Raw genomic sequence first — 26984 nt, forward strand, 5'->3', positions numbered from 1 at the left:
GTGTGGGACTTGCCTTTGAAACAGGAGAGCTGTGTAGGGTGACCTTTAGACCCTGGGAGCCTGTCTGAACCCCAGGGCCCATGTGGAGAGGGCTGGGAAGGGCACAGTGGTGTTTCTGGGGGTGTCCCTCTGCCCCTCGGCCTGGCCCTGCCCCTGGGCCTTGAACTGCAGGCCCTGTCCATTGGCTGCAGGAATAAGCTCGCCTGGGACAGTTGGTGAGCTGCCCCGTTCTGGGGAGGCTGAGGAGGAAGGTTGACCTATCAGCTCAGGAATGAGACTCATTAAGAGGCTGTCCAACTGGCCACAGAGGGCTAAGTAGGGCCTTTCGGGCTGGGGAACAAAGAGGCCTCAGGACCTCTAACTCGTTATTATTCTATTGATCCTGTAAAAATGGAAACCTGCATAGCCCCCGTGGGGCTGCCCCACTGGATGCCTGAGCTTCCAAGATAATGTATGTAAAGCGCTTAGCGCAGTTCCTGGCACATGGAGGGCACTTGATAAATAGGGCGTCTATTACTGTTATTGCTCCTGTGAGCTCTGGGCAGGAGCCATCGGGAGGGTTAGCAGGGTTCCTCACCCTCGGCACACTGACCCTGCGGCTGGGCCATTCTCTGCGGTGGAGCTGTCTTGTGCATTGTAGGGCGTTGAGCAGCACCCCTGGCCTCACCACACTGGATGTCAGTAGCACCCTCTTTCCCCTTTGTGACAATCAAGAAGACATTGTTCAGTGTCTCTGGCTGGGGGCAGAACTGCTGCTGCTTGAGAACTTGGGTTAGAACAAAAAGCTGGATAAAGATGAACATCATCCATGATCCCAGGACCTGAGGCCCTGGCTCGGGGCATACCTCCTCCCCACCCAGGGAGCCTGCCTTCGGGCCCCTGCAGGACGGCACAGCCGAGTGCCCCCAGGCGGTGCCTGTGGGCAGGGGGCTGGTGGTTGTACCCAGACGCAAGGTTCCTAGAGACTTCCCTGGAACCATCAAACCTCAGGCAAACCTGGACCTCTCTCACTCCCTTGGGTTTTTTTTTTTTTTTTTTTTGTATTTTTTCTGAAGCTGGAAATGGGGAGAGACAGTCAGACAGACTCCCGCATGCGCCTGACCGGGATCCACCCGGCACGCCCACCAGGAGCTACGCTCTGCCCACCAGGGGGCGATGCTCTGCCCCTCCGGGGCGTCGCTCTGCCACAACCAGAGCCACTCTAGCGCCTGGGGCAGAGGCTAAGGAGCCATCCCCAGCGCCCGGGCCATCTTTGTTCCAATGGAGCCTTGGCTGCGGGAGGGGAAGAGAGAGACAGAGAAGAAGGAGGGGGGGGGTGGAGAAGCAGATGGGCGCTTCTCCTGTGTGCCCTGGCCGGGAATCGAACCCAGGTCCCCCGCACACCAGGCTGATGCTCTACCGCTGAGCCAACCGGCCAGGGCCCCTTGGGGGTTTTTGAAAGACCCAGGGGTCTCCAGCACAGTCCCACCTCCCTGAGGTCAGCTTCAACCATTCGCCGCCCTCCTTCGCCTTTCCTCCCTGAGGTCAGCTTCAACCATTCGCTGCCCTCCTTCCCCTTTCTTGAGAAAGCCCCAAACTCAGGCTCCTCAGGCTGGTGGCCCCTCCTTTACTGTCACCAAACAGCCCCTTTGAAGAATTATTGGCATCACAGTCTATTGACAGCTCAAGAGGGGACAGAGAGGGTTTTGCCCACCTTATCCTTAGGGGGCAGCTGTTGTATCTCTGTGGCCTCAACCTTCCCTACACCTGCATTCCCCATGGTGCCCTTGGCCCGAACCTCAATTTGCAAAGCTCGGCCCAGCTACAGATCAGGTTTTCCAGAAGTCACCAGGTAAAACCCCCCCATCCAGAGAATAAAGTGCCCCTCACAGAACCTTCTTCGCTCTACCCACCTTGTGGGGGGCTGTTGCCCTCCTCTGCCACATGTTATCTTCCCTGTGGCTCCCCACCCCACCCCCACACTCTGCAGAGCCACAGTCCTTCTCAGCCTGGTGGGAGGGCAGAGACCGGGGCTGTAGTCCTAGGACCTGCCAGGGCCACTCACAGTGCTGGTGGCCCAAGTGAGGATGGTGAGAGGGAAAGGTCCCTTCTTACCCGAAAGCGGACCTTCCCGTGGGCGCTCATCTGCAGATAGAGGCGGTGGGGACCATTCCAGTTGCCGTAGACGATGTCCACTTTGCCGTCTCGGTTGAAGTCCGCCAGGGCGACACCTCGCCCATGCTGGTGGGGGTCGTCCACACCTGGGAGGAGAGGCAGGAGTGCTCAGGGCCACGCCCCTCTTATTCCTCAGCACTGGCCACTCATGTTCCTTTCATTCCTCAAACGAACCAAGCTCTTTCTAGCTTCTGGGCCTTTGCTCAAGCTGCTCTCTCCTCCTGGAATGCTCTTTTCCTGGGTCTTAGTTCCCTAGCTCCTTATTTTGCTTTCTGCTTTAGCCACAATGTCACCGCCTCAGGGAAGCCTTCCCTGACCACTCCCATGAAAGCATCCCCTCCCACTCACCCTGCTATTCACACCAACAGCCCCCCACTCTCTTCCTTCATTGTGCAGATCATGTGCATAATTACATTCCTTGGGGGTTTACTTGTTTAGGGTTGGTTTTTCTAACTAGACCTTAGGCTCCATGAAGTCAGAGACTGTCTTCCTATTCACCTGTGTTCTCACAGCATCTATCTCAGTGTCTGTGGTGACTTAGTAGCTTTCAGTAAATACTTACTGAATAAATAAAGAGACATAAATAATTTACCAGAAGGCAACTGGGGACGCTGGTGACAGCAGAGGAAATAACGCACCGTGACAGAGAAACTCACAGAGGCCCTTGTGAGATCTGGGAAGGGAAGCTGGTGTGTCCAATGTCAGTTGCTTGTGCTGTCCCTGCATCTGCTAGTGGTCAGTGGCACTGAGCTAGTCCTGGGGGAGGATGGAGGGTGGCTTTGCCCAAAGGGATGGCCTGACCTCTCGGCTGCCCAAGGCAGACACCTTCCCTTGGGCCAAGTGCAGAGCTGACAGGTAGTGGACGCAGCCCGAAACACCCAGGCTGACTCTTTCAGGGGACAATTGCCGTTGGTCTATAGGCTCTCAGAGCCACCAGGCGATGGGACAATAAATAAAATGGGGAGTAGGGGTCACAGACCCTAGGGCACAGGGAGCTCTTAACAACTGCAAACACAAGGATCCTGAGGATGGGAGCCAGGAGAAGGCGCGGTGACCCCAAGAACCCTGGAGGCTGAGCATCCCCTTGGAGAAGAGAAGGAGCTGAAGGACAGGGTGGGGGTGGGGGAGGGAAGCAGTGAGACCCAGGCTTTGCCATGACATGGGGGTGGCCTCCAGCCTCTAGGATTAATAACCCATTAATACTCTGCGAAGCTCCCCAGCCCTAATGTCGGTGGCCTTTTGTGTTGGCCCATTTCTCTCCTACCTACGAGGCCCCTTGACAAGGAGCTGGTTCCTTTTCACGGGAATAATCGGTACCGGGCTGCATTTCACAGCGACATCTGTTTGGGTGATGAATGCCCTCTTGACATGTCTTGTTAAACCCCTGCAATCATTCTGACTTTCAATTATGGGCCTCGCACCTTTCCTCTCTCCTCCCGCCTGATACCTTCTCCCACTCCAACTGGCTCGCTCACCTCTGCTTCCCTCTCTTTCACACCTTATCAAATCCTCTAGGTTCCTCTACCACCACCTTGCCTTCATCTTATGATTTTTCAGCAATGAGAAAATTTGCTGCCAGAGTAGATCGCTCTAGGAGGGGTGAGCTGGTGGGGAGGATTGGCCAGAGGGGGCTGCCTCTAACTTTGATTTTCCCTGGGAAGGAGGAGAGGGAGAGGCAGGATGAGGAGCCGATTGGCTATGTGTGTGTGTGTGTGTGTGTGTGTGCGCGTGGAGGGGTATGTGTGTGTGTTCAAAATGGGAACTCTGAGCAGAAAGCTGGGGTAAGAGGTGCTTGTCTATCACAGAAAATGGACTGACACAGGCTCAGGGATCCGATGCTCCCGCCAGCACTAGCTGGAGCTTGTCAGACCTCTGATCTACGTCTCCAAGTCCCTGCTCACCTCTCCTTCCGGAGGCCGGCGCTCACCCCTAGGCCACCAAGAAGGAGGTGAAATCAAACCTCCCATTCATTAGCAAGGCAGGGGGGGCCTGGGCTGGGAGAAGTGGTTGAAGGGCAGACTGATTACATCCATCAGCTTTTATTGTGTCCATTCTGTCATTCAGCAAAATTTACTGGGTGACCACTGCATGCCAAGAATGAACAGTACACAGCCTAGTCCTTGTAGACACGGAGGGATTATTACAGCAATGTAAAAACCCGAGTAAGAGGTTCACGCAGGGCAGTGGGAACACAGGAAGGAGTGCCAGTCTCTGCCAGGTGACAGAGAGGGAGGCAGGAAAGGCTTTTCAGATAACACGGGAGCTGAGTGTTGAAGGGTAATAAGAAGTTCTGCAGATAAAGGTGGCAGTGGGAAGGTATTTGAAGTAGTGAGAACAGCAGGTGCAAAGGCCCTGAGGCAGGTGAGGGAGGAGCACAAAGGGAGAAAGAGGAGCAGAGCTGGGAGCCTGGAACACTATTTTGAGTGGATTTTATCCTGTTTCTTATTATAGCTCTTTCTTTCTTCATCTGTTTCCCTTTCTAGAGTGTCAGTGCCTGATGTGTGTGTGAAAGTGTGGGAGAGGGTGATCTTAGCTTCATTCAGGCCAGAAACCTCAGCTCTTAGCACCAGCTGGACAGTTGGCAGGAGCTCAATAAATGGTTATTGGATCGAATCGAATGCTTAAGATAAATGTGGGGAAGGGAAATAGAGAGAGAGGCACCTTGGAGGGGAAATTGATGCTGAGACTCCAGCAGGATTCACAGGGACATGGGCGAATTCCAGCTGCTGGAAAATGGGTAATGGTCAGGAGTTCCAGGCCCCCTCTCCCCCACAGCAAACACCCCCTGTGGCCTGAGCCTTGGTGGGGAGTGTGCAGCTGCAGGTGACAAGCAATGTTTCTCCGTGTGGGGCAGGGGATGACTCGCCCTGCTCTCTCTGAGGCCTGGGGATTGATGCCAGAGGGGGCAGGGCAGCCCAGAGTCCCCAGTGGGCTTGGGGGCCGAGGCACCCGGCAGCGGCTACACTCACCAGCACTAGCAGCTGCGTCCACGAAGGTGCCGTCGCCCTGGTTATGGAAGAGGAAGTTGGGCCCATTCTCGTTGTCACAGAAGATGTCCGAGGCACTGCTGCTGAGGATGGGGCCCACGCTGACTCCCCGGCCCCCTAGGGAAGGATGTTGACCCACGGTAAGTGGCAGAAGCCAGGACCCAGTTCCGTGTGGAGGACGTGGCTACTTCTGAGGCTTGTAGTGGTGCCTCAGAAGAGCCTGGTGCTGGTGGAGGGGGTGGGTTCTGACCGGCCAGAGGCGTCCCTGAGCCTGGATCTGGGCTGGAAGTCCCACAGATCTAAGTGGAGGGTGACCACACTGTGGCTGAGGCAAAGGAGGAGCAAGAGCACATCATTTTGTGCCAAAGGAATAATTCCATGAACCGAGAACACAGGAATGGCTGAATTACAATAATCCCTAAACCCAGCTCTAACCACAAAGTGTGCTCAAGTCACAGACTTCTCTGTCAACCCTACCCACACCCCGAGTCACACATATTCTGGTCAGGACACGGGGTAAGTTCCTGTTCTAAGGACTTACAGGAATAGTTTCCAGCTCTAGGTACAAGGATGCTTCCCTTGCTTGGGTATAGTGAGTAACTATACAGGAACAACCTGTATGTCCATCAACAGCGACTGGCTGTTGGAGTATGTTACATCCATATGATGAAACCATTCGTAGCTACTAAAAAGACGGGGTAGACCCATATGTATTGACTTGGAGGAGTGCCCATGACATATTTTTAAGTAACAAGCAATTCGCCAAGTAATCATGTTGTGTGATCTTATATTTCTTAAAAGGAAAACACATGATATTTCTGAACATGTTTGTGCGAACTTGTTTTTGAGTTTGGGGAAAGTGGGAAAGGCTACACCCTGAGCTGCCCTGGCTACTGGACGGGGCACAATTTGGGGAGGGCAGAAGAGATGGTAGTTGGCCCTTTTCGTGAATGTCTTCATATTGCTTAGCTTGTTCATACAAGAGTTGTTTCTTTAGTTTAAAAGGAAAAAAGCCAATGAAGCATATTTTCTAGAGAAAGAAAGAAAGAAAGAAAGAAAGAAAGAAAGAAAGAAAGAAAGAAAGAAAGCCAATCTACATTAGAGTCTGAAGTCTCCAAGATCAAATTTGGGCTACCTGTGTCTGCAAGTCCCATCTTAAGACATCTTGAACAAGTCTGACCAGGCGGAGGCGCAGTGGATAGAGTGTCGGACTGGGATGCAGAGGACCCAGGTTCGAGACCCCGAGGTCGCCAGCTTCAGCACGGGCTCATCTGGTTTGAGCAAAGCTCACCAGCTTGGACCCAAGGTTGCTGGCTTGAGCAAGGGGTTACTCGGTCTGCTGAAGGCCCACGGTCAAGGCACATATGAAAGAGCAATCAATGAACTAAGGCGTCGCAACGAAAAACTGATGATTGATGCTTCTCATCTCTCTCTGTTCCTGTCTGTCTGTCCCTATCTATCCCTCTCTCTGACTCTCTTTCTGTCTCCATAAAAGAGAAAAAAATAATAATAAAGAAAAGACATCTTGAACGAACCGCCACAACCAGCGGGGTTCAAATAAAGCCCTGGGGGCCACACTCCCAAACATAGGAAATAACACGCAGAAGACAGCCTGACCAGGACCAGGACATGGATTTTAGCCCCAGCTTGACTTTTTTCAAGACCATGTGACATTGGGTGATTTGGGTTACCCTTTGTGCCTCAGTTCCCTCATCTGCAAAAGGGGGAGAGTCTGACTTGCTTTTGTCATTTCCAGGTTTTTGAGAGAATCAGGTGAATCCTTGACCCTCTCAAGAAAGGTCTTTGTGAATCCTGTCACCTCGCTCCTCAGAGTCAGGCCCATGGACCTGCCACAGGGACCCCGCTGGGGAGCTTGCTAGCATGCAGGCTCAGGCCCGACCTGACCAGGCTTCCATTCCAACGGGGCCGGCGTGGTCTCTGCGCAGGAAAGTCAGAGAAGGGCTGCAGTAAGGGCTGTTCAGTGCTGTAAATATAGCTACCAGAGCGCTCAAAAGAACTTGATTTATTTTTTCTTCTTTTAAATAAATGAGAGCTCAGGTTGATCTGAGCGATGCTAGGTCGGGCGCTCCCCTGCCCACTGCCTCTGCGTATGGCAGAAGTTTCCACAAAGCGACTGTGCCAACTTGGGATGGAGGTGCTCTTGGTTCCCAGGCTCCCTCTGTCCTCTGAGAGATGCCCTTGTAGGAAATCACTGGGCCTTTCTTGCCTGTGCAAATAAATGGAGCCTGCCCACCAGGGCCAGTGTCTGGGGACAGAGGGAAGGGACAGGGCAAACAGCATTGATGCTTTCATGGTAGGGCTCCTTGTCAACACATCCTGAGCCCCATGCCTCCCAGCTCTCTCCCAGGTAATCCAATTAGCTCTCAGAGAGCCAGAGCCTCATAAAATTGAAGCCACTACATCCACAACGCTGCTGGGGAGCATTATCGGGCACGCGACATGGCTTTTCATTAGGAGAGCACAGCGCGGGTGGGAAGGTCTCAGTCACCTCTCCTCAAGCAGCAGGGAGGGCTGCTGGGCCGCAACCTGGGCTCCGCTGCTGCCCGTTCAAAGAGGAGCTGCTGAGTGGCGGTTGGCAGCTGTCCCTGCCCTGGTCCTGCCAGACTCCAGCCCAGTAGCAGGCATCAGTGAGAAACCTCAGGCCTGGCCTGGGCCCCTGGAATCGCCAGGTGGGGCTCTGGGACTCGCCGCCATGCAACTCCACCCTTTCTCCCCTGCTCCAGCATCCTCCAATTTCCTCTCTGCCTCTGGCTCCCAAGCTGTGACACATTCCCTTCATTTTCTACAAAGCAGGTTATTTCCCTCTTGGACAAATTTCTAAATCTTTCTAATTAACTAATTGGGTTGGGTTGAAGCCTTGCACCATTTGTAACCTGTAATTACTAGGAAATTGCCATGGTAACCACACTACTAATTAGTGACAATTTATTGCCATGGCAATCAGACCATAACAGAGATGTTACCCACAACTCCTTCTTGGCAAGTTTGCCGCACAGTTGGGGAGCAAGTGAGTTGACAGTTTGGGAGCTGGCCTCCTGGGCACTGGCCCCAGCAGCCTCAGCTAGAGGGGCCAAGCTGGGCTCCGAGGCAGCCAGGTGTCTGCACCCCTCACTGGGGAAACTCTCCTCCCAGGCTCACCCTGCAAGTCTTCCTTAAACCAGTAAAATCCACCCACCCTAAGTGTAGCCTGACACAGCCGCTCCCTGCCGGTCAAGGAGAGGCCCCTCACTCAGCACGTACCTTGACCTGGGCCTTCCCCCTCGTCCCCCAGCCTTCCCCCTGCCTGTGTCACACCCTCCCTGTCCTCCCCTTGCTAGGGCAACACACACCTTACGGGGCTACCCAGGGAAGGTCAAGGACATCTTTATTTGGCCTTGGATTGTGATGTCCCAATAGGGAGTTAGACTCCACTTGACCACAATGAATTCTTATATACTTGAGGCAGGCACGTCCTCTTGGGGACAAGCAGTTCCCCGTCTGGGGCTGGAGAGGCAGCACTGGTGGTAGGAAAGACCTAGGGTCAAAGTTCAAGTGGTGTGACCCTGGGCATGTCGCTGGACTTTCTGGGCATCTGGTTTCCTCACAAGAGAAAGACTGCTACGAATAATAACAGCTCTTTCTCTGGGCTGTCATATATATTAAGTCAGCTGGTTTTTGGAAGGTACCTTGGAAAATGTCAGGTGCCACACAATCATTAGCTAGGACTATTTCCCACCTGCTGGGTGAGTAATATCTCTTCAAAAGCCTCCTGGTTCTGCTGTTGGGTGTGCAGGCTGCTCCCTGCCCATCCCTTCCAGAAGCTTTCTCCGCCCACCAGGCTGGGTGGGACAGGTGGAGTGACAGGGAAAATGTGTCCCCAGGGCTCCCTCTCTCTCCTGTCACATTCTGGTACCCCTTTCAATGATCTGCTCATTGGGCCCGAGCCCCATGGGGCAGCCTCATTTACTCTCAAGAACGTCACCCCTCAACCTCTGAGCCCTGCACTCGGGTGATGGGGACTCAAGTCCAATTTGGGTGCAGGTGACCCATCTCTCAGACCTCACCTGGGCCAGTGCACAGGCACGTGAGGTGGTGGGGCGAGGAAGGGAAAGAGAGTGTGTGTTGCTGAATCACCCCAAACCGTGGGCCCCAGGACCCAAAGAGCAAGAGGCGGGGGATTCTCTGTGCTACGGAAAAGCCTCCAGGTTCTTCCCCGGCTCTACAGCCTCTCTGGCCACGGGAACCTGGGACGCGTGCCTTCAGGCCTTGGTCTGGCTCCCTGTGAAATGGGAGTGGGGGGATCAGATCTCCGAGGCTGCTCAATGCATCCTCCAGGCTGGGCCACAGGATAAACGCGAGTGGGAGTGGAAGCCTGGGCCCATCTAGACTCAGCACAGTGAAGGCTGAGGCTGAGGCGAGGCCTGTCGGCCAAGGAACTTGGACCCGTGAGAGCAGTCGGCAGAGCAGGGTAGAAACATGGCGCTGGTGGGTGCAGGTCCCGCAGGCCGCCCAGGACACCCACGATACTGTAAGAGTAGCAAAGGCGCTAGAAGACGTGGGGGTGGAGGAACGGGCAGTGTGTGTATGTGTGTGTTGGAGAAGGGGCGTGAGGGTAAGGGCAGGATGGTAACAGGGTCTCTCATTTTAAACTTCCTGAAAGTTCTAACATCTAATAACACTGTGTTGGTGCTAGTGTTGCTTCCCCTCCCCCCAGACAGACCTCTGTGAGCGATGTGGTGCTGGGCAGGGCTCTGGACGAACATATGGGTGTACAGGGTGTTTATCACACAGGCCATTCCCACTGTCCCCCCAGGCCTCCCTGCCCATCCTGCAGGGTGCTCACGGGCAGGTGGGCAGGAGGACAGGCCCCAGCACTTGTCTGCCGGGTGGTACACCTCGGGCACCAGGTGGTTACAGGAGGGCAGCGATCCTCACTGCACGACGCCCGCAGGCAGGGAGGGGCTAGGAGGAGGCGCGCCTTCAGGAGAGAGGGCGGTAAAGGAGCCGCAGGAATAGCTCCTCTGGCCACCTGTTGTCCAGTCTTGTACCAGATGTTGGACACCTTTCCTCTCACCTGACCACTTCCTAGGTGAGGAAACCGAGGCTCAGGGAGGCGTGGTGGCAGCCAGCAGGGGACAGGTCAAAGTTCAAACCCACGCCTGCGTGCCCCAGGGCCCCGACTCTCCCCACAGTGCTCTCTCAGACATTTCTACTGAAGTTCCCTCTCAGCAGAGGAGCCGTCTGTACCTCTGGAGGGAGGGCCCAGAGCAGCCAGCCACAGCTTGACTTTTTAAAAATCTCTTTATTTTAGCTAAAGAATTTGTGTATCAAGGTTGAATCTGTATTGTAATAGCATATCTGTGTTTGTTTTGAAAGAAAAGTCATGTCCCTCTTTGTCAATCATCCAATGCATCTGATAGCCTGCGCACCTCAGGGCTCTGGGCGCCCCTGGCAGGGGTCCCGGGCCCTGGCTGAGGAACCTGGCACTCCAGCCCGCCTGTCCTTGGCTGTCAGATCTGGCTGCACTCCCACTGCAAGGCCAGCGCCTGCCTGGGAAGCGGGGAGGCTCGGTGGCCCCCACTCGGCCACCCTGGTCACCTCCCCCAGAGCAGGCTGGTGAGGGTCCGCCAGAAGGCCTCAGCTGGGCTTTCGGCATCTCTGTCTCCTCCAATAATGACTTCCTATAAATCAGGGCTGCCCTCCGCTTTGTTCTGCACTGCTCCCAGCCAACAGCAAAACTCCCCACCCAACATCATAAATCCACCTTCATTTTCTTTCCAAATTTCTCTTAAGGTTTCTTTAATCACCACCTTGCAGCCCAACAGATGCTCCCTTATAGGGTGAGGCCAAAATGCTGAGCTCCCGGGGAGGGGTGGAGTCCGAGGGGAGGCAGGGTCAGAGAGGAGGGAAGAGATGATTCTGGCGGAGCCAGGGCCAAAGAGGCCCCGTTTGTGCCCAGGGCTGGAGGACTGGCCTGAGGACACACGGAGAGTGCCCAGGGCGGGGGCTGGGCCTGCTTGCTTTGTGCTTCCCCCTGTGTCCAGCATGGTGCCCCTACACCCAGGAAATGCCCAACAGAGGGTCCTGGCATCTCTGTCAGACCTGGTGGGGCAGGGTCTGCACCTGGCACTCTGGCTCCACCCTGTCCTCTTACCAGCTCTGCCAGAGAGCAAGTTCAAGGTGCTCACAGGGGCTCAGGGACTTGCCCAAGGTCGCTGGGCCCCGGAGGCAGTGCAGACTGCTTGGTCCCTACCTTCCCCCTCTTGGGTTCCTTCCATGCCAGGGCCTCTGCCATCAGGATTCCCACGAAGGGTAGTTCCCCACACTGTGCAGGCTCCCAGAGGCTGCGGGCAGTTGGGGAAGTCAGGACTTGGGATTCTCACTGAACCAGAGCCATGGGGGAGTGGCCTTCCCTCAGCTCAGCTCGGCTCAGCACCACTGGCTTACCCAACGCAGCCCTCCAGGGGCCCTGAGTCTCCCATGTCCCTCGAGAGCAGGCACGTTGGCCACTAGATGGCACTGTGACCCAGCAGAGCGGCGGCTGCTAGCAGAATTGACAGTCTTGGAGAGGAGGTTGCCCCTCCCCCTCCAGAGGAGCTGGACAGCCAGTGTGGGCAGCGCCATCACCTGGGCCCGCCTCTGGGGTTGCTGGGCACCTCAGGGCAGGCAGCTGCTTCAGCCATAAAAACTGGGGACCACAATGAAAGTCAGAGTGCCAGCCCCTGGGGCTGCATTCGCTGGGTGTGGGGCCTTCCTCCTTCACCAGCCCCTCCAGTCTTGGAGGCTGGAGCAGGACTCGCAATCTGGAGGTCGTCAGAAAGGTCAGCTGGTTGTGGTGGCTTAGGCATCAGGGGATGGGGCTCTACCTGCTGGTTTCTCTACACCCTCCTGTGTGACCTTGGACAATCCTTTCCCTACCTGGACCTCCTTTTGTTCTTTTGCAAAATGGTCAGTTCTTTGAGGTTTGTCCAGCAGATGGATGTTGTGTGGCTTGGTTCTGGGGACCTGCGGCTCCCTGACTGCACATCTGGTCACGGTACCCTCCCTGCCTGCTCAGGGCCCTGCACCTCACTGCCTGCTTCCTCACCCCTTCCCGGGGCCGTGGCACTGGCCCGGAGCTGAGCGCCAGCCACGTGCCAGAGCCTCAGCAGTCAGGCTCAACTCCAGGGCTGGTCCTTACATTTGAGGTCCATTCCTGGGACTCAGGGGGGTGCTCTGGGCTAGGTCAGCCAGATGTCCACAGGTTGTTAAGGAAATGACAAAGGGGGCTACAGGGTAGAGTTGGGGGCTTGGCAGGCAGGGAAAGGGTGGGCTGGGGAAGGCGGGCAGACATCACAGTAACTTGGTGGGCCAAATAGGTTGTGTCACCCAAATGGCTTTTGGAAGTCTGCAAAGCTGCTCTAACGTGTCCTCGGGGCCTGCCAGCTGCCCCGCCTGCCTGTGTGCTCCACAGAAGCTGCCGTTCCTTCCCGGAGCTGCCCTGCCCTTCCCACACAGCCCGGCACAGTTGCCTGGCGCTCCCACACCGACCCGTGCTCCTCAGCTGTCTCCTCTTGGTCCTCTTCTTCCCCCTTCCTGGGTCCTGCCAGCCCCTTTGCCAGCCGAGCCAGCGTGAACAATGTCCCCTTCATGCTCAAACCCAGCTACAACTTTCTGAATTCTTTCATTCTGTGTATAACCCTCTCTTCCAGACCCTGCCTCCCTTCCATCTCATCATTCTCAAGTGCGACACCTCCCTAGCCCACCCTCCTTCTGCTGCAGATCAAGGCACTTAATTGCCAAGCCAGCCCAGTGCACAGAACTGGGACCTCCTCAGAAAAACGGACTGTACACATCTAGGCTGAAGCCCCTGCAGGTTCACTCCTTTCCCCAGGAAAACAGTTTATTGCTGACACTCGGCCTTTCCGCTGTCCATTCACGTGTGGAGCTCTGGAAGGTTCTGATGGGTTTGAGCTGTGCGAGCTGTTTTATTGTCTAGTCATACGTTCCCACAAACTTTGTCAAGACAGGCCCACATCAATCTCCCCCTTTCTCACCAGGGTGGAAAGTTGGCTGGAGAAATGCACCATAAACTCAGGGGAGGCTGTGACAACCCTTTCTGGGTAGGCCTTCGAGATTATGTCACCAGCCAGGTGTCTGGAGGCAGGCGGACAGCCCAAATGGCCCCTCAAGTGTCCTCCCGGCCTCAGGATTTGGATTCAGGCAGACCACCCCTTTGGAAGGCGGTAGTGCAGACTGGGGCGGACATATTAGGAAGGTCAACGCATGAGAGAATGTCTACGCCCAAAGGGCAGATGCAGTGTGTGTGAGGGTGAAGTTCATGGGAGAAGCTGCTGAGCACGGCTCTGGCTTCCTGATTTTTGGCACCCAACACAGGAAACTGGGTTGCTCTGCCATCAGCAGTCTATTGGCAGATTATCAGAGTTTAGTCAGCAGCCGTGCTAGAATTAGAAAAACAGCCTTCCTTAGAAAGATCTCTCTGTCAGAGACTCTGACAATAGGTCCCCCATCCAGAAAGATGCGGGGGAAGAAGCTTGCTTCCAAAGAAGTGCTGGAGAGGTTTTGGAAGAGAACACAATTCTTTGAGCTAAGTTATCCGAAACGGGACCCAGCTGAAGCTTAGGGATTTAGTTAGCACTCAATTTCTGGCTGCTTATGTGTAAGTAAATAATTTCATCTGCTGTTTGGCAATAGAGAATGCTTTAAATCTCAGTCTTTGTGACTTGTCAGTTTTCTCCTATAGAACCTGTTCACCCATCATTTGGGTCACAGCAGGAAATGGGTCTAGACTAGGTTCCAGAGACAGGATGATGTTATGGTATTCACACTCTATATCTGATGTACCCCAAAGGGCCCCCTTAAGCCCACACCTGCCGGGTATCTATCTCAGCAGCCCTTGGAGAGGCAATGTTGGTGGGGGATGGGGTAGGATAAGGGTTTCATCCTCCCCCCCAGGGATATCAGCCCTGCAAGGCTTGCCCCCCAGCCCCAGCCCCCACCCCCTCCAGCTGGCAGCCCCCCACGGCACCCTTCATACCTGTATACTTGCTGACCCCAGCCTCAGCAGCCACATCTCTGAGTGCCAGAATGCCCCGGGAGAGGTCACTGGCCTCGGGGTCCATCTCAATGAGGGCGTCAGGGCCCACGTTACCATAGGCATAATTGGCTATGTAGATAGAGTAGCGTCCGGAGCCCTGAGGAGGAAGGGAAGGAGGGGCGGTGAGCAAGCCCGTCTGGACTTTTCCCTCTTTCACGGGCTTGGTTCTTCTCCTTGGGTCTGGTGTGCGCGGCCTTGCAGGCTGGGCACTGCGCAACTCTAGGGGTGCTTTTCACAGAGGCTATGAAGTGCACGATGGCCCCCGAGTACCACAGAAAAAGCCCTCCTTCTCTTTCTTTCCTGCTCCAGAAGAACACATCCCTCACTCTCCCCCACAACCACCTTTTTATAGACAATTTTCTAATGTGCCTCCCTCTAGCTGAGTTCTCTCCAGCTGCCAGCCAGGGTAGCTGCTCAATAAATATTTGCTGATTGATTGATCTACCAGTTCCCATTATTCTCAGTCTCTCTCTCCCATTCAAGCTCACTCCAGCCAAGATGACAAGCAAATTCCCGAGACATCTCCCTCCCTCTCCCTTCCCCACCCTATACTTCTTCATTCCTCTATGTTGGTACACGAGAGGCTCAGATATGCAGGGTTCCTCCTTCCCTCTCCCATTCCTTTGTTTTTCCCACATTAGATAGAAAGAAATATTATACTGCTCCTGCCTTTATAACACTGTCTCAAATATTTTTTTTCCTTGGCACCCTCCTCGTCACCATCGTCATTCTCTTTTGCAGTCCGAAACACTGCTGATGAAAGATTCTCTTCTGCCCGTCATTATAATGGGGTACTTCTTCAATGGATGCTTCCTTTCCCCCAAGAAATCCACACACTTTTCTAAAGCAGTTTTCTAGCTTTCTGCTCACCCTTTTCATCATTTCCCTCCAATTAATCATATAGTAGATATTTCTTGAGCTCTAACTACGTGGAAGGCCACTTTGCTAGAAATGTACTCAAGACGAGTCGAGTTTAAAGGCAAGCCATAAACACAAAACAAGCAAGAGACACAGCTGAATTCAAGACAGTCGGAGTGCCCCCTGTCGCCCCCTCTTTTCAACCTTCTTGCTTGCTTCCGTGTCTTACCCAGCGGCCCCACGAGCAGGACCCTGTTCCAACTAACTGATTACTGACTTTGTCTCTTCTTTGGGACCGGTTTCCTTGGGAAGGCTAATTAAGAGCCTCTGGGTGAGTGTAGCCCACAAAGGACCTCAGGGTGTCCTGGGGGGGATGCAGACACGTGGACAATCATACAATTATGTATGTGGTTGAGAGAGTGTGTACGTGATTTCCTGGGTGCTCAGGAGAGGGGCTCCTCGCCCGGAGGAAGGGCACCTAGCCATTGGGAATTCAGAAGAGGTTTCCTAAGAGGAGTCTCAGCCAGGTGAAGTGGAGGGGGAAGAGCCTTCTAGGCAGAGATGAGACAGAGAATGATGTATCTGGGGAAACCACAAGCAGCTCGTCCTATGTTGCTGGAATGTATAAAACAAGGCAGGGCATGTCAGGGGACACAGCTGGAGAAGGCGGCAACGCTATTCCCTAAGGACGTCTACGCCCTTTCTTTTTTGGTTATCTAAATCTCTATCCTGCTACCTGGAAATCGATGCTTTACCAATCTTTTTTTACTCAAAGAGGCCCCTGGACCAGCAGCATTGGCGTCATCTGAGATCATGTTAGAACTCTCAGGCCCCCTCCCATCCTAAGGCCCCCGCCCCAAGGTGATCCCCTGCACAATGGAAGTGTGAGATGCGCAGCTTCACAGCATGGCTTCAGGATTAGGGGCGAGCTGCGGAATGTTGCTGCCATCACGGCCACTTGGCGCGTGTGTGTGTGTGTGGAAATGATTGGACAGAGAGTGAATGGATGGGGCCAGAGGAGAAAGTGCACCATCACTGTAACTCTTCCTGACCCTACCAGCTGTTAGCAATTTCATCAACAAATGGGCAATTAAAGCCTAAATAAACTGAAATGCACTCGGCTAGAAACGGGGATATTTATAAAATTCTGTTATACCTAGTTCCTCACTCCAATGCACTGGGGGAATTCAACTGACAAACATAGGTGTGTGGCAGTGGTAGATGGCAGAAAGTCACAAGTGAACTTGACCACAATCCTTCTGGGAGGGTGTGACAGGGTTCATTCCAGGAAAAGGAAGACGTTTCTGCAGCTTTGGGTCTAGGAAAGAGGGTCTCGCCATCTAGCCTAGCACGTGGAGCGCTTGTTAAACCATAGAGGCAGAGTTCCATCCCCAGAGTTTCGGATTCAGGAGGCCGGAGCGCGCCCTGAGACTGTGCATTTTCCAGCACATTTCCAGGTGAAGCTGATGCTATTGGTCCAGGAACCACACTTTGAGAACCACTGGTCCAGGGCTATTATCCTGGGTCCTAGTCTAGGCTCTACCCCTAACTGGCTCCTGGTCCTTGGGCGGATTCCTCAGCCCCTTCAGCGCCATCTCCTCACATGTTAAATCGGGATCGTGTTCTCCCTGCTTCCTGGCGGGGTTGAGAAGATAAAATGAGACAATGCATATTAAAGGTCTTGGAAAGATAAAAATGCTATATAAACATGAAGCATAACCATTATCGATCAGGCGACGTTTCTTATAAGAGATGGGCTTTGAGTTGGATCCAGAAAGGTGGTGAGTGATGAGGCAGCTGAAGATGAAGGGCAGGCAGCGGTCCAGGTTCGGGACAGAGAACAAATGAGGGCTGACAGGGGGAGAGGCCGAGAACAGCAGGGGGTAGCAGTGGGACATTGACCTGGTGTGAGAGTCCTCACCAGAGTCACCTGCAAGGCTAAATGGAACCCAGATTGCTGGGCCTTGCCCCCAGGAATTCCATTCTCAGATGGCCTCTGAGAATTTGCATGTTCATCAATGCTGGTTCTACTGATTGGAGATCACACTTTGAAAACCACTGACAGGTAGAATAAAAGGCCCCCGGTAGGAGCTGTGGTGGGGTTGAGGAAGCAGGGTGAACGCTGTAATAGAACTATGGTTAGACGTGTTGTAGGACTGGGCACCTGAAACCTGCATAATTATGTTAACCAGTGTCACCCCCCATGAAATTCAATAAAAAAAACAACAACAACTTGTGGTTAGAAATTTGTGTCCGATATCAGTTCAATCAGAGGCAGGGGTAGCTGAGGAGTCAACGGGTACGTGACTCATTCTCAGGCAGGCAAGACTCAACTCTTGGCTTTGCCTGCCACTTACGATGCGACTAAGGTCAAGTTGCTCAGTGCTCCGAGGCTTAGTTTCCATATCTGTAGAATGGGAATAATGAGACCATCTACCTCATAGGCTTATTATAAGGATTCAATAAGAGGATGCTTGTAAACTGGGCACAGGGCTTGCATGTTGTTAGTGTAGTAAGTGGTAGCTATTATTGTTATGATTGCTCTTGCATTTTCCTACATCATGCTGCATTCCTGTCTCTCAACTTCCAGACTGGCTTTGACCTCTCCCTCTGCCCCCCCCCCCCAGCTCTCGGGCCCCGGGGACTGCCAAGGAGGTGGCGGACTCAGAAGCAGCCCCTCTGCTGGTGGCAGACGGGCTGAGGTTGGATTGAGCAGGACTGAGGGAGCTGCTATGCCCGCCTACTGTGCTGCGTGCCAATGCCTTTTTTTTTGCATTTCACATGGTGCCTTTGTCCTGTGGTTAAATGTGTGGGTGTGCAGATGACCTTGTTAGGACAGAGAGTGCATCCCTTTGTGATGAACCCTCAGGCCCTCCCACCAGCTCTGAGGTTCCGCCTTAGCAGGGTGTGGGAAGCCTTGCTCCTGAAAGCCCGAGACAGGAGGCCCGTGGGAGCCTGGGTAGCGGTCCAGGCTGCCGGGCCCGGCACCCCTCCGCTGCTCCCCACATTCTGGGGCTGCTCACAGAGCCGCCTCCCCGCCCCCCCCCCCCCACCAGGCAGGAGTCCAGGTGGCACGGATTCAGGTCAGGGCTAAATGTGGCTTCACAGCCCAGCTTGGCTTCTCTTCTCAGCACCAGCTTGTTAAGAAATAAATATTTATACCTGGCACCTGCCTTCTCCCACGTCCTGGAGGGCCCTGCTGTGAGCTTCACGATGAACCCCCAATCCCCCGCTGTGCCATCTCAGTCCCAACAAGCCAGCCCCCTTGCTCCTGCCCTGAAATGGGGGCCAGAGACCCTCTGCTCCGCGGAAGCTGGGCAGCAGCTGGGTCCCTGGTTTAGTGATGACTGTTTTGTCAAGTCAAGGAGGGGGCGGCAGGGGAACAGGTGACAGGAAGGATAAATCACCTCCACAGCAAGCCTCCGGCTTTGGCTGGGATGCAAGCCCCGTGGGGGTAGCCCCACAGGGCAGATGGCTGCAGCTGCGCCTTCTCCTCCTCACTTGGCCTTTCTCCCCCACCAGTCTCTAGGGTGGATGAGCAGGGCAGGAAAGCATTGATGGAGCTATTGATTAAAGTGCTTGTATATGTGGCAATACCCACTGACTCCCCCCTACCCCCCCCCCCCCCCCCCCCCCCCCGCTCCTTTGTCATGTCTTCATTTGTTTGATAAATACTTACGGGCCTCCCTAGGGCTCAATGCCTGGCACGTAGTAGGCACTTAATAAATGTTAGTTGGATGAATGAATGAGCAGTTTAGAGCTAGAAGATTCTGATTCAGGTCCTAGCCACATCACCAATCTGTTTCAGGTCTTCAGGCAAAGTCCCTGCTCTAAGCTGGCCCTTGGTGACTCTGTCCAGTGGATGACAGCACCTGGCCAGTTTCCTCAGTGGTTGCTGGGAGGACCTCATGGGAGAAAGGATGCGAAAGTATATTGTAACTATTGTGACTATTTTTAGCATCTACTATGTACAAGACAATGGCAGCTGCCAAGATGGTACAGCCATCCGTTCTGCCCTTGTGGGCCATACTCTGTCTGGGGACATCTGCCCGTTGGCTCCCCTCTAACTCTCACACGGCTATGTGTCCCCCTTGCCCAGGCCCTCATGCACCCCTGAACTCACCGTCCTGTCCACACAGGCCACAGAGCGCCCAGCAAAGAGACTGGCCACGCCACGGGCCATGTTGACCTCGTCGCTCAGGATGTCTTCCCACCTGCTATTGCGGAACTTGAACAGCTTGTCCGTGTACGTGGCCACCCCTGGAGAGAGGGAGAAAGGGAGGCTGGTGGGTGGTGGACTGGGGTGCAGCTATGTCTCAGGGTGCCTGCCACAGGCGTTGGAGCCACAGGTAGAGGGGTCGTTTGCTTAAGGGGAGCACTCCTTGCAGGACTCACTCCAGCAGGGGAGACTCTTCTGTTCAGGGAGCACTCAGGTATTTTCAGTTGAGAGCAGACACGTGGAGGCTTATAAATATGGCCAGCCCGGCCTCGGGAACTATGGAAGAAATGTTACTGCTAGCGTGCGTCTGAGAGGACCCTCGCCAGTGAGATTTCACCGTGTGTGTGCTCCTACCACACCATCAGGGAGGTCCTGGAGTTGCTGATACATATTTCAGTGCCCAAACTCCACCCAGAATGTCCCTTTTTCCAGGCGCTGTCCCCTACACTCTTGGCTGGATTGCAGGACCTGTTCAGGTCTCAGAAGAAACTGGGTGGGTCTCTAAGTCTTGATGAGGAAGAGGCTGGGAGTTGAGCTCTAACAGGTCTGTCACGTCCATCCCCCAGGGAACCAGGTGGCAGGAGGGTCAGCGTTCAGGCAGCCCTGGGAGGTCCCTGCTCCCAGGACTGGGGAGCTCGGGAGGGTAGCAGCCTCTACCTCTTTGGGATACGGACTCCACTGAGAACTGGATGGAGGCAAAGGCCTCTCAGCTCGGAGCTCTGCACCATGCACCATGCTGTGTGTAATCGCAGGAGGTCTGTAGCCTCCGCAAGCTCGCTCATGGCCAAGAAGCTTTGTTCTGGGGAAATGATGAGGAACTTCTGGTGGCAGGAGCTCAGGCTCTTCTGAGACCACTAAAGCAGAGCTCTCCCTCACCCTCAGTTTATTCCAAACGGGAGACCCAGAGCATTCATATTTTAGGAGGGCTGATAGCCTACCCTCAAGGATTCGTGCAAGAAACAGAAAAGGAGCAGCTGAAGGAATCAGGGGAGGTGAGCCTGAGGAAGAGTGGACTTGGGGACAGAGTCCCTGGACTTGACTGGCCTGTCTAGAGGAGAGGCAGCGGCTTAGCCTGAGGGAGCAGCATGGCACAGTGGTTAAGACCGCGGCTGCGGGGGTCGGAGCAAATAAGCCCGAGGCTCAGTCACAGTTCCACCCAGATTCTACTTCTAGGTTTTAGTTACTGACTGGGGCAAGTGGCTGAGCGACTCTGAGCCTCAGTTTTCTTATTTGTAAATGGGAGCGCCAATAACCGCATTCAAGTTCTCTGTAAGGAGTGAGTGAGACGATGCACTTGACGGTTCAGCACAGCACTCCCCTAAGCGGCACGTGTTAGACGGAAGCAATTGTTCCCATTTCATGGATGAGATGTTCTTAAGGCACTGCAGGGGTCTGGTGAGGGTCAGTGTGGGAATAAAGACATCAACGAATGAGTGAGAATGAGTGTGTGAGAATAAGCAAGTGAGAGTGGGAGAGCGTGTGAGCGTATGGGAGGGAGTGTGAGTGTGACAATGAGTGGATGTATGAAAGGGTGTGAGTGAGTGAGGTGAGTGGAAGTGTGTGTGAGTGTGCACGTGAGCATCTGAGGGTGAGGGTAGTGTATAAAGGACCCCCAGGTGGCTCTGCTCAGGAGAGGACAAAGGGTTTGCTCTCTGAGCGGCCTCACACGGGGGCTTCCTAACACCACGGGGACCCATGGAGGCTGGTGCATAGTCTGGGGTCTGGCGTTGGTCTCGGGGGTGCTCGCCAGGCGCCAGGGAGCTGGCCTTGGAGCGAAGCCCCCTGCCCTGCCTGACCGTCCTGGGGAGGGAGAGGCCCTTCATGAGCAGAGCGGGAGCAGACCCAGGGGACCGGCAGGTGTTTGTACAGGTGGCATCTCGGGCTGAGGAGTCTGCACAGAGTGGCTGCCGCAGGGGCGGAATGCTCACCGGGGCAACTGAGGACCGGTCCCGGCGGAAGCACAGGTGCTGTTCTGACTGTGGGAGCTCAGGGGCCTGGGCCAGCTTTCTTTCCTTCCAGCCTTGGTTTCCTCTGAGAGTCAGGGAGACAGCTGTGCACCCCCCCCCCCGAGTCACTGGGAATTACAGGAGAAATCGCACTGATGCCTGGCCCCAGGTCAGGCACCCCCAGCTGCTCACCGGCAGTGCCACACCCCCCAGGTCCACAGCCCCTTGTTGCAATCTCTGGAGACCAGAGGTGTTTAGAAATTTAGATTTTTCTTTTATAGCTTAGCAATGTAACACAATGTACGCACTGTTTATTACATAACACCCCCAACAGGGACTGGGGCGGTGCCCCATAATTAGACACATTAATATTTCTGCAGCGAAATATATGAATATTCACAGGAATAAATAAAGCCATAAATAGCTCACGTCAGCTCAGGACACGTTTTTGCTATCAATTCGTTTTTCCGCAAACTTTAAAAAAAGCAGCTGAGGCTTTCAGGACTGCGGAGAGGGACTGCGGACCCAGACTGCCGTCCTCACGGCCATCCCCGAGGCGGTGGCAGCCTTGTCATCGCTTCCTGATGCCTGGGAGGCCTCCGAACAGCCCTGCAGGCAGGCTGTCTGGTCCCTAGACTTCACCAACAGTGAGTGACCCTTGCTCTCCTCTGTCAAACCAGGGGTCCCTTTAGACTCTCCTTCCAGCTAGTCTAGTCCCCCCTGAAATACGGAGGTTCAGCTCTACCACAGCCTGGGCGAGCTGAGGGCAGCCGCTGGCAGCTGGGGCTCTGTGTCGCCCTGACGGGCACCCTGCATCAAGTGGGAGAAACCGCTCCAGCTGCGGAGTTCCTGCCTCGGCTGGACGAGAGGAGAAAACGGGCCCAGGGTGACTCTCTCCCCCTCATCACCTCCAATTCCACCCAAAAACATTTCTCAAAGTGTGCTCTGTGGACCTGTTCTCTGAGCTGCTCGGAGAAAAGACCTCATGATCAGTGGAGTCCAGGGACGGCCACACCTTCCCTCCCTCTCTTGGAGATCCACACTGGACATCAGTCCGTGCAAACTTTGAAAAGTCCTACAGTAAATAACCTGTTTACTGTTATTTAATCCAGCCTTTCCCAAATGAACTTGGTCATGGATCCCCTTTTTGGGGCTCACCTATGAGCATCCTGGGGAGCTAGTGCTGTTCTTATCTAATTGCTGTCCTATGGTGTTGATGTCCGGCCAGGCTCTGTGCTTTGTGGCCAGAGGGGTTTAGGGTGTCCAGTGCTGTTAGCTTCTTCCCCCGTTCCAGCCCCCTGGCTTCTGGGTTGACGGAGGACGCCCAAAAGAATAAACTAATTAAGGTAAAATGTGCAGCAGCGATGCGGAGCCTTGTAGATCATAAACGGGAATGGCAAAATCAATGGCAGCCCTTCTGCAGGCAGAAGCCCGAGGCCCGGGCGACGGAGGGCCGGGAGCCTGTGATTTAGGAAGAGCAAACGCTCTGGCAGCCGCAACCTGGGTAATTAGGTGTGTCAGGAAGACAGATAAACAGAGGGCAGTGCGGGTCGATGGCGCTGGCAATAAACACCCAGCTCTGGCCCCCGGCCCATGTCAGCACCTAATCCTGCCTCTGGCTCCTTGTCGCTGCACTCTGTCCTGGGGTCCCCCACCGACTCGGGGGTGGGGCTGCTGCTCGGGGAGAGGGGAGGCTGCTCGTTGCAGGAGCGAGAAGCTCTTGAGTCCCTGGGGGAGACTGGCAGGTCTGGGGTGTTCAAGGGCTGGACAGAGGGCTCTGGAGGTCACAGTCCCTATGAGAGCACTGCTGGGGTCTCCCATTCTTACTCTGACATCTTGGCTTTAAGGAGCCTTGAAGGTCTCCGAGTTCAGTGGACCGGTCAGTGGCTGCGGGCAGTCAGTTGGGAAGGCCGAGTAGGTGAGGCTCAGGGGCCCGCCTGGCCCTGCTGGGCGCCAGGCGCTGTGGAGGCCCCAGGGAAGTAGGGGGGGTCTTGCTTCTGACTCGCGGCGCGTACAGGCCATTTGACAGCAGGAGGGACAGCCAGCCATGGGACATGTAGTAAAACTAATACTACGTAACGTTTCCGCAGCACTTCCGACACGCCAGGCACTCACTGGTTAACCCTCACGTTAGCCCTCACCCCCACCGCACAGGCCCATTTTACAGGTGAAGGACCTGAGGCACAAGAGACAAGGGCACTCGCCTAAGATCCCACAGCCAGCAAGTCCCTCGAGGCAGGACACGACAGCGCATCCCGGAATTGCTGTGACATCAGGAGGGGAGAGACGACAGTGATCAAGGGGGGCTTCATGATGGATGAGGCACCGGAACGGGGACTTGTCAGAGTAACACCAGCAATGCATCTGCTTTATAGAGCCCTTAGTACCGCCCGGCTTTACAGGAAGCATTCCCCTTTCCAACCATCACCTTGACTAAACCCCAGGGCCACCCTGAGAGGTAGTGTCACCTCATTTTACAGATGCAGAAATTGAGAGGTAGAGGGGAATTGGCCAAAGCCACGGAGCTAGTAAATGGTGGAGACAGACTCAAGCCCACGTCTTTCTGACTCCGAAGCCTGTGCTTCAGTGCCTTGCACGCCATGGCTTCGCCAGGCTGGGAGGCGGAGGTGGTGCACCAGGCGGGCAGGTGGCACAGCAAAGGCACAGAGGGGCAGCAAGCCTGCCGAGAGGAGGGTCTGTGCAGGTGGCAGGGCAGCAGAGACCCACCACTATAGCACAGAGGGCAGAGGGGTCATTGGTAGTTTCTGATATGGGGAAGACAGTGTTTCCAGAAGATTCCCCTGGCAGTGGAGTGAGTGGTGGGCAAAGGAGACAGTGGAGTGTGAAGCCACTTCTGTAGTAGCCCATGTGACAGGGTTACGGCAGTGGGAGTGAGAACGAAGTGCTGGGTACAGAGAGGGCAGAAGGGATTGACTGGGTGTGGTGGGTCAGAGCAAGGGAGTGGTCCACAATGTGGGGGCAGAGACAGAGCAGGGACATTGGGCCAGCTGGGTGCGGGAGCAGGAGCTGGCTTTTGGACAGTCTGCTTTTGCAGTGGTCATAGGGAGCTGAGAAGGTATGTTGAAGAGGTCACTGGCCACAAGGGATGGCAGCGTGCTGAGTAGTGAGGCTAGAGCCAGGGCAGAAGGGAAAAACCAGAGCCACAGACTGAGTCCCAGGGAGCAGCTGCATTGGGGCCATGGAGGAAGAAGGGGCAGAAATGAAGGAGTCGTCAGACACATAGAAAAGGAAGTTATGCATCAAGGTTGGTGGTGTCAATCAAGCAAATGGCACTCAATTCACCATCCCCTCATCCCTTTCACACCTAGCTCTGCTCCCAGAGGGCAACTTGGAGCCACTGGGAGGGGGAGTTTGGGCCATAAAGGGCTCTTCCTAAGGACCCTTGGTCTGAGTGCCTCCTCGCCCCAGGGCTGCCCAGCCTCAGGACGATAACTCGACCCTGGCCTGGTATTGGCGGCAAAGAGAAAGGTGAGCAAATGTGTGTGGCAGGGGAGAGGCTCAGCCTCCAACTTCATTCCTAAGGCAAAGAGATTACTGCCAAAGTAAGGTGAGGGAGGTAGCTGGCAACATCCCTGGCCTAGGTTGACCTTGGGCAATTCACAAACTTGTACTTTCCTTATCTGTAATAATCTGAGATAATGAAAATGGCCACCTATTCATTGGGTTGTTGTAAGGATGGAATGAAATAATGTAAGTAAATATTTGGAACAATACCTAGCACATGATAAGTTTTAATAAACAATAACCACAACACCACCACCACCATCATCATCCTTATCCTTTTCCTTATCTTCACCATCATCACCATCATCACCACCTTCATCCACCTCCTCCTCACCATCATCATCATTATCAAGGGAATTACAGGCATGACCACTGAAGGGCCTCATGAGCCACATCCCAGGAGGCGTCTGTGACATTAAGTATAAAATGCTTTACAAGACTTAGTCAATGAGTAACCAGCAAAACAGTGATGGCCTCAGGGGAAGAAAGAACTAGTTCAGACAAAGAGCATTTTAAAAAAGAAGGAACCAGGCTTCCGGGAGTCCCTGATATCTCTGACACCCGTCTTCCTTTCCACCCGGGACAGAGGAAAATCTGATCACCTTGGCCAGGTGCTTCCCCACGGTAGCTCATTCAGCCCTCTCCATAGTTGTGTCGGGAAGACAGAGTCTTCGTTTTACAGAGAGAAATTGGGGCTCAGAGGATAAAGTAATTTGCCTAAGGTTGCACAGCCCCTGGGGTGGGGGCCCGTGGAGGGCAGTCCTCAGTTCCCAAGGAAACTAATTCTGTGTTATGGCCAAGGAAATGTCCTCCAGAACCTCATACTCTATGATGCTGATGTGACAGCCTCACCCCATTCTTGCTGCTTATGAGGCCCCAGGTGAATGAGCCTGAGCTCATCCCCCCAAATGGGGCCATGCGAGGTGAACTGAAGATCAGGGCTGTGCACCCTAGGGAAACATCGCTGGGGATCCGGAGGGCCTAGAACATAGAAGAAGGTCCTAGGAAAGAGGGTGGAAACTCGGGGCAGCGTATCGCAGGCTTTACCAGGCACAGGAGGTCCTGGACATCCTGTTAAAATGCAGATTCCAGTCCTGGGGTCTGGGGTGAGGCCTGAGATTTTTTGTATTTACGAGCTTCCAGCTGTTGCCAGAGCTGCTGGGCTGCAGAGCACACTGAGTGGCGAGGGTAGAGTGTCTGGGTGCAGCTGGAGCCGGGCCTGGGCGAAGGCGCCGTTGGACAATGGGTGTGCTCGCTCTCCGGAGCAGATGGCTCGTCTGCTGCGGAGGCGGAGGAGGCTGGAAGCGCACCTGCCCCCCTTCCCTTTCTTCTCTCCAGCACAGTGACGGACGCCTCCTCTCTGAGAGGTTGCAAAAGCCCCCGCTGAAGGCCTAAGTATAACACAGAGCCCAGAAGCCATCAAAGAGGAGGGTGATAAATCCAAGTCCATAAAAACAAAAATTTTCCGCATTGCAAAACCCACCATGAGTGAAGACAAAAGAAAAATGACAAACAGGGGAAAACTATTTGCAACTTGTGTTGTAGACAGAGGGCTAATTTTCCTAATTTATAACGAGGTGTTACGAATCAATAAAAAAAAAATGGGCAAAGGCTATGAGCAGACAAGCCATTCAAATATATAAAAATATGCTCAGCCTCACTCATTTGAAGAAAAATGAAAATTAAAACTACACATAGGCACCAATATTTCCTATCAGATTGGCAAATATTTTATAAAATGATGACATTGTGTTGGTGAGAATGTTGGGACATACTCACTTGTGTCAGAGCTGATGGGAATGTAATTAGGAATGTCCCTTTGAAGCACAATTTGGCAATGACTACCAAAACTGCACACGTATACTCCTTTGATATAGCGATTCTATTTCTATGAACTTACAGAGAAACACCTGCAATTGTGGAAAATAGCATGTTATACAAACTTATTGATTTGGTGGCACTGTGCGTTAAAGGCAAAAGATTGCAAGGAACCTAAGGGTTCATCAATAGAGGACTAATTCAATGAGTGGCAAATCTATACAACGAAGTACTATACAGCCATAAAATTGAGAATGCTTTCTGTGTGCTGCCATGGAATAACATCCAAAGCTGATTGTTAAATGAAAAAAGTAAGGGACAGCACCGTGAACAGAACCTGCGGCCACTTGCGTAGAAAAGCAGGGAGGAATATGTAGACT

General features: G+C 54.1%; 1 protein-coding gene across 2 annotated transcripts in view; it reads right to left on the bottom strand.

Annotated features, from left to right (window-relative positions):
* CRTAC1 (cartilage acidic protein 1) overlaps positions 1–26984 on the bottom strand; it is a 140818-nt gene that overhangs the window by 23704 nt on the left and 90130 nt on the right. For both annotated transcript variants that reach the window (XM_066238327.1, XM_066238326.1), the window contains exons 4-7: positions 19220–19356; positions 14179–14335; positions 5124–5258; positions 2095–2240 (exon numbers count right to left, since the gene is read on the bottom strand). In XM_066238327.1, the coding sequence (XP_066094424.1) occupies positions 2095–2240; positions 5124–5258; positions 14179–14335; positions 19220–19356 (575 nt within the window). The remainder of the gene's footprint in view (positions 1–2094; positions 2241–5123; positions 5259–14178; positions 14336–19219; positions 19357–26984) is intronic.

Source organism: Saccopteryx bilineata, chromosome 7, assembly GCF_036850765.1.
Source record: "Saccopteryx bilineata isolate mSacBil1 chromosome 7, mSacBil1_pri_phased_curated, whole genome shotgun sequence".
Classification (NCBI taxonomy): Eukaryota; Metazoa; Chordata; class Mammalia; order Chiroptera; family Emballonuridae; genus Saccopteryx; species Saccopteryx bilineata.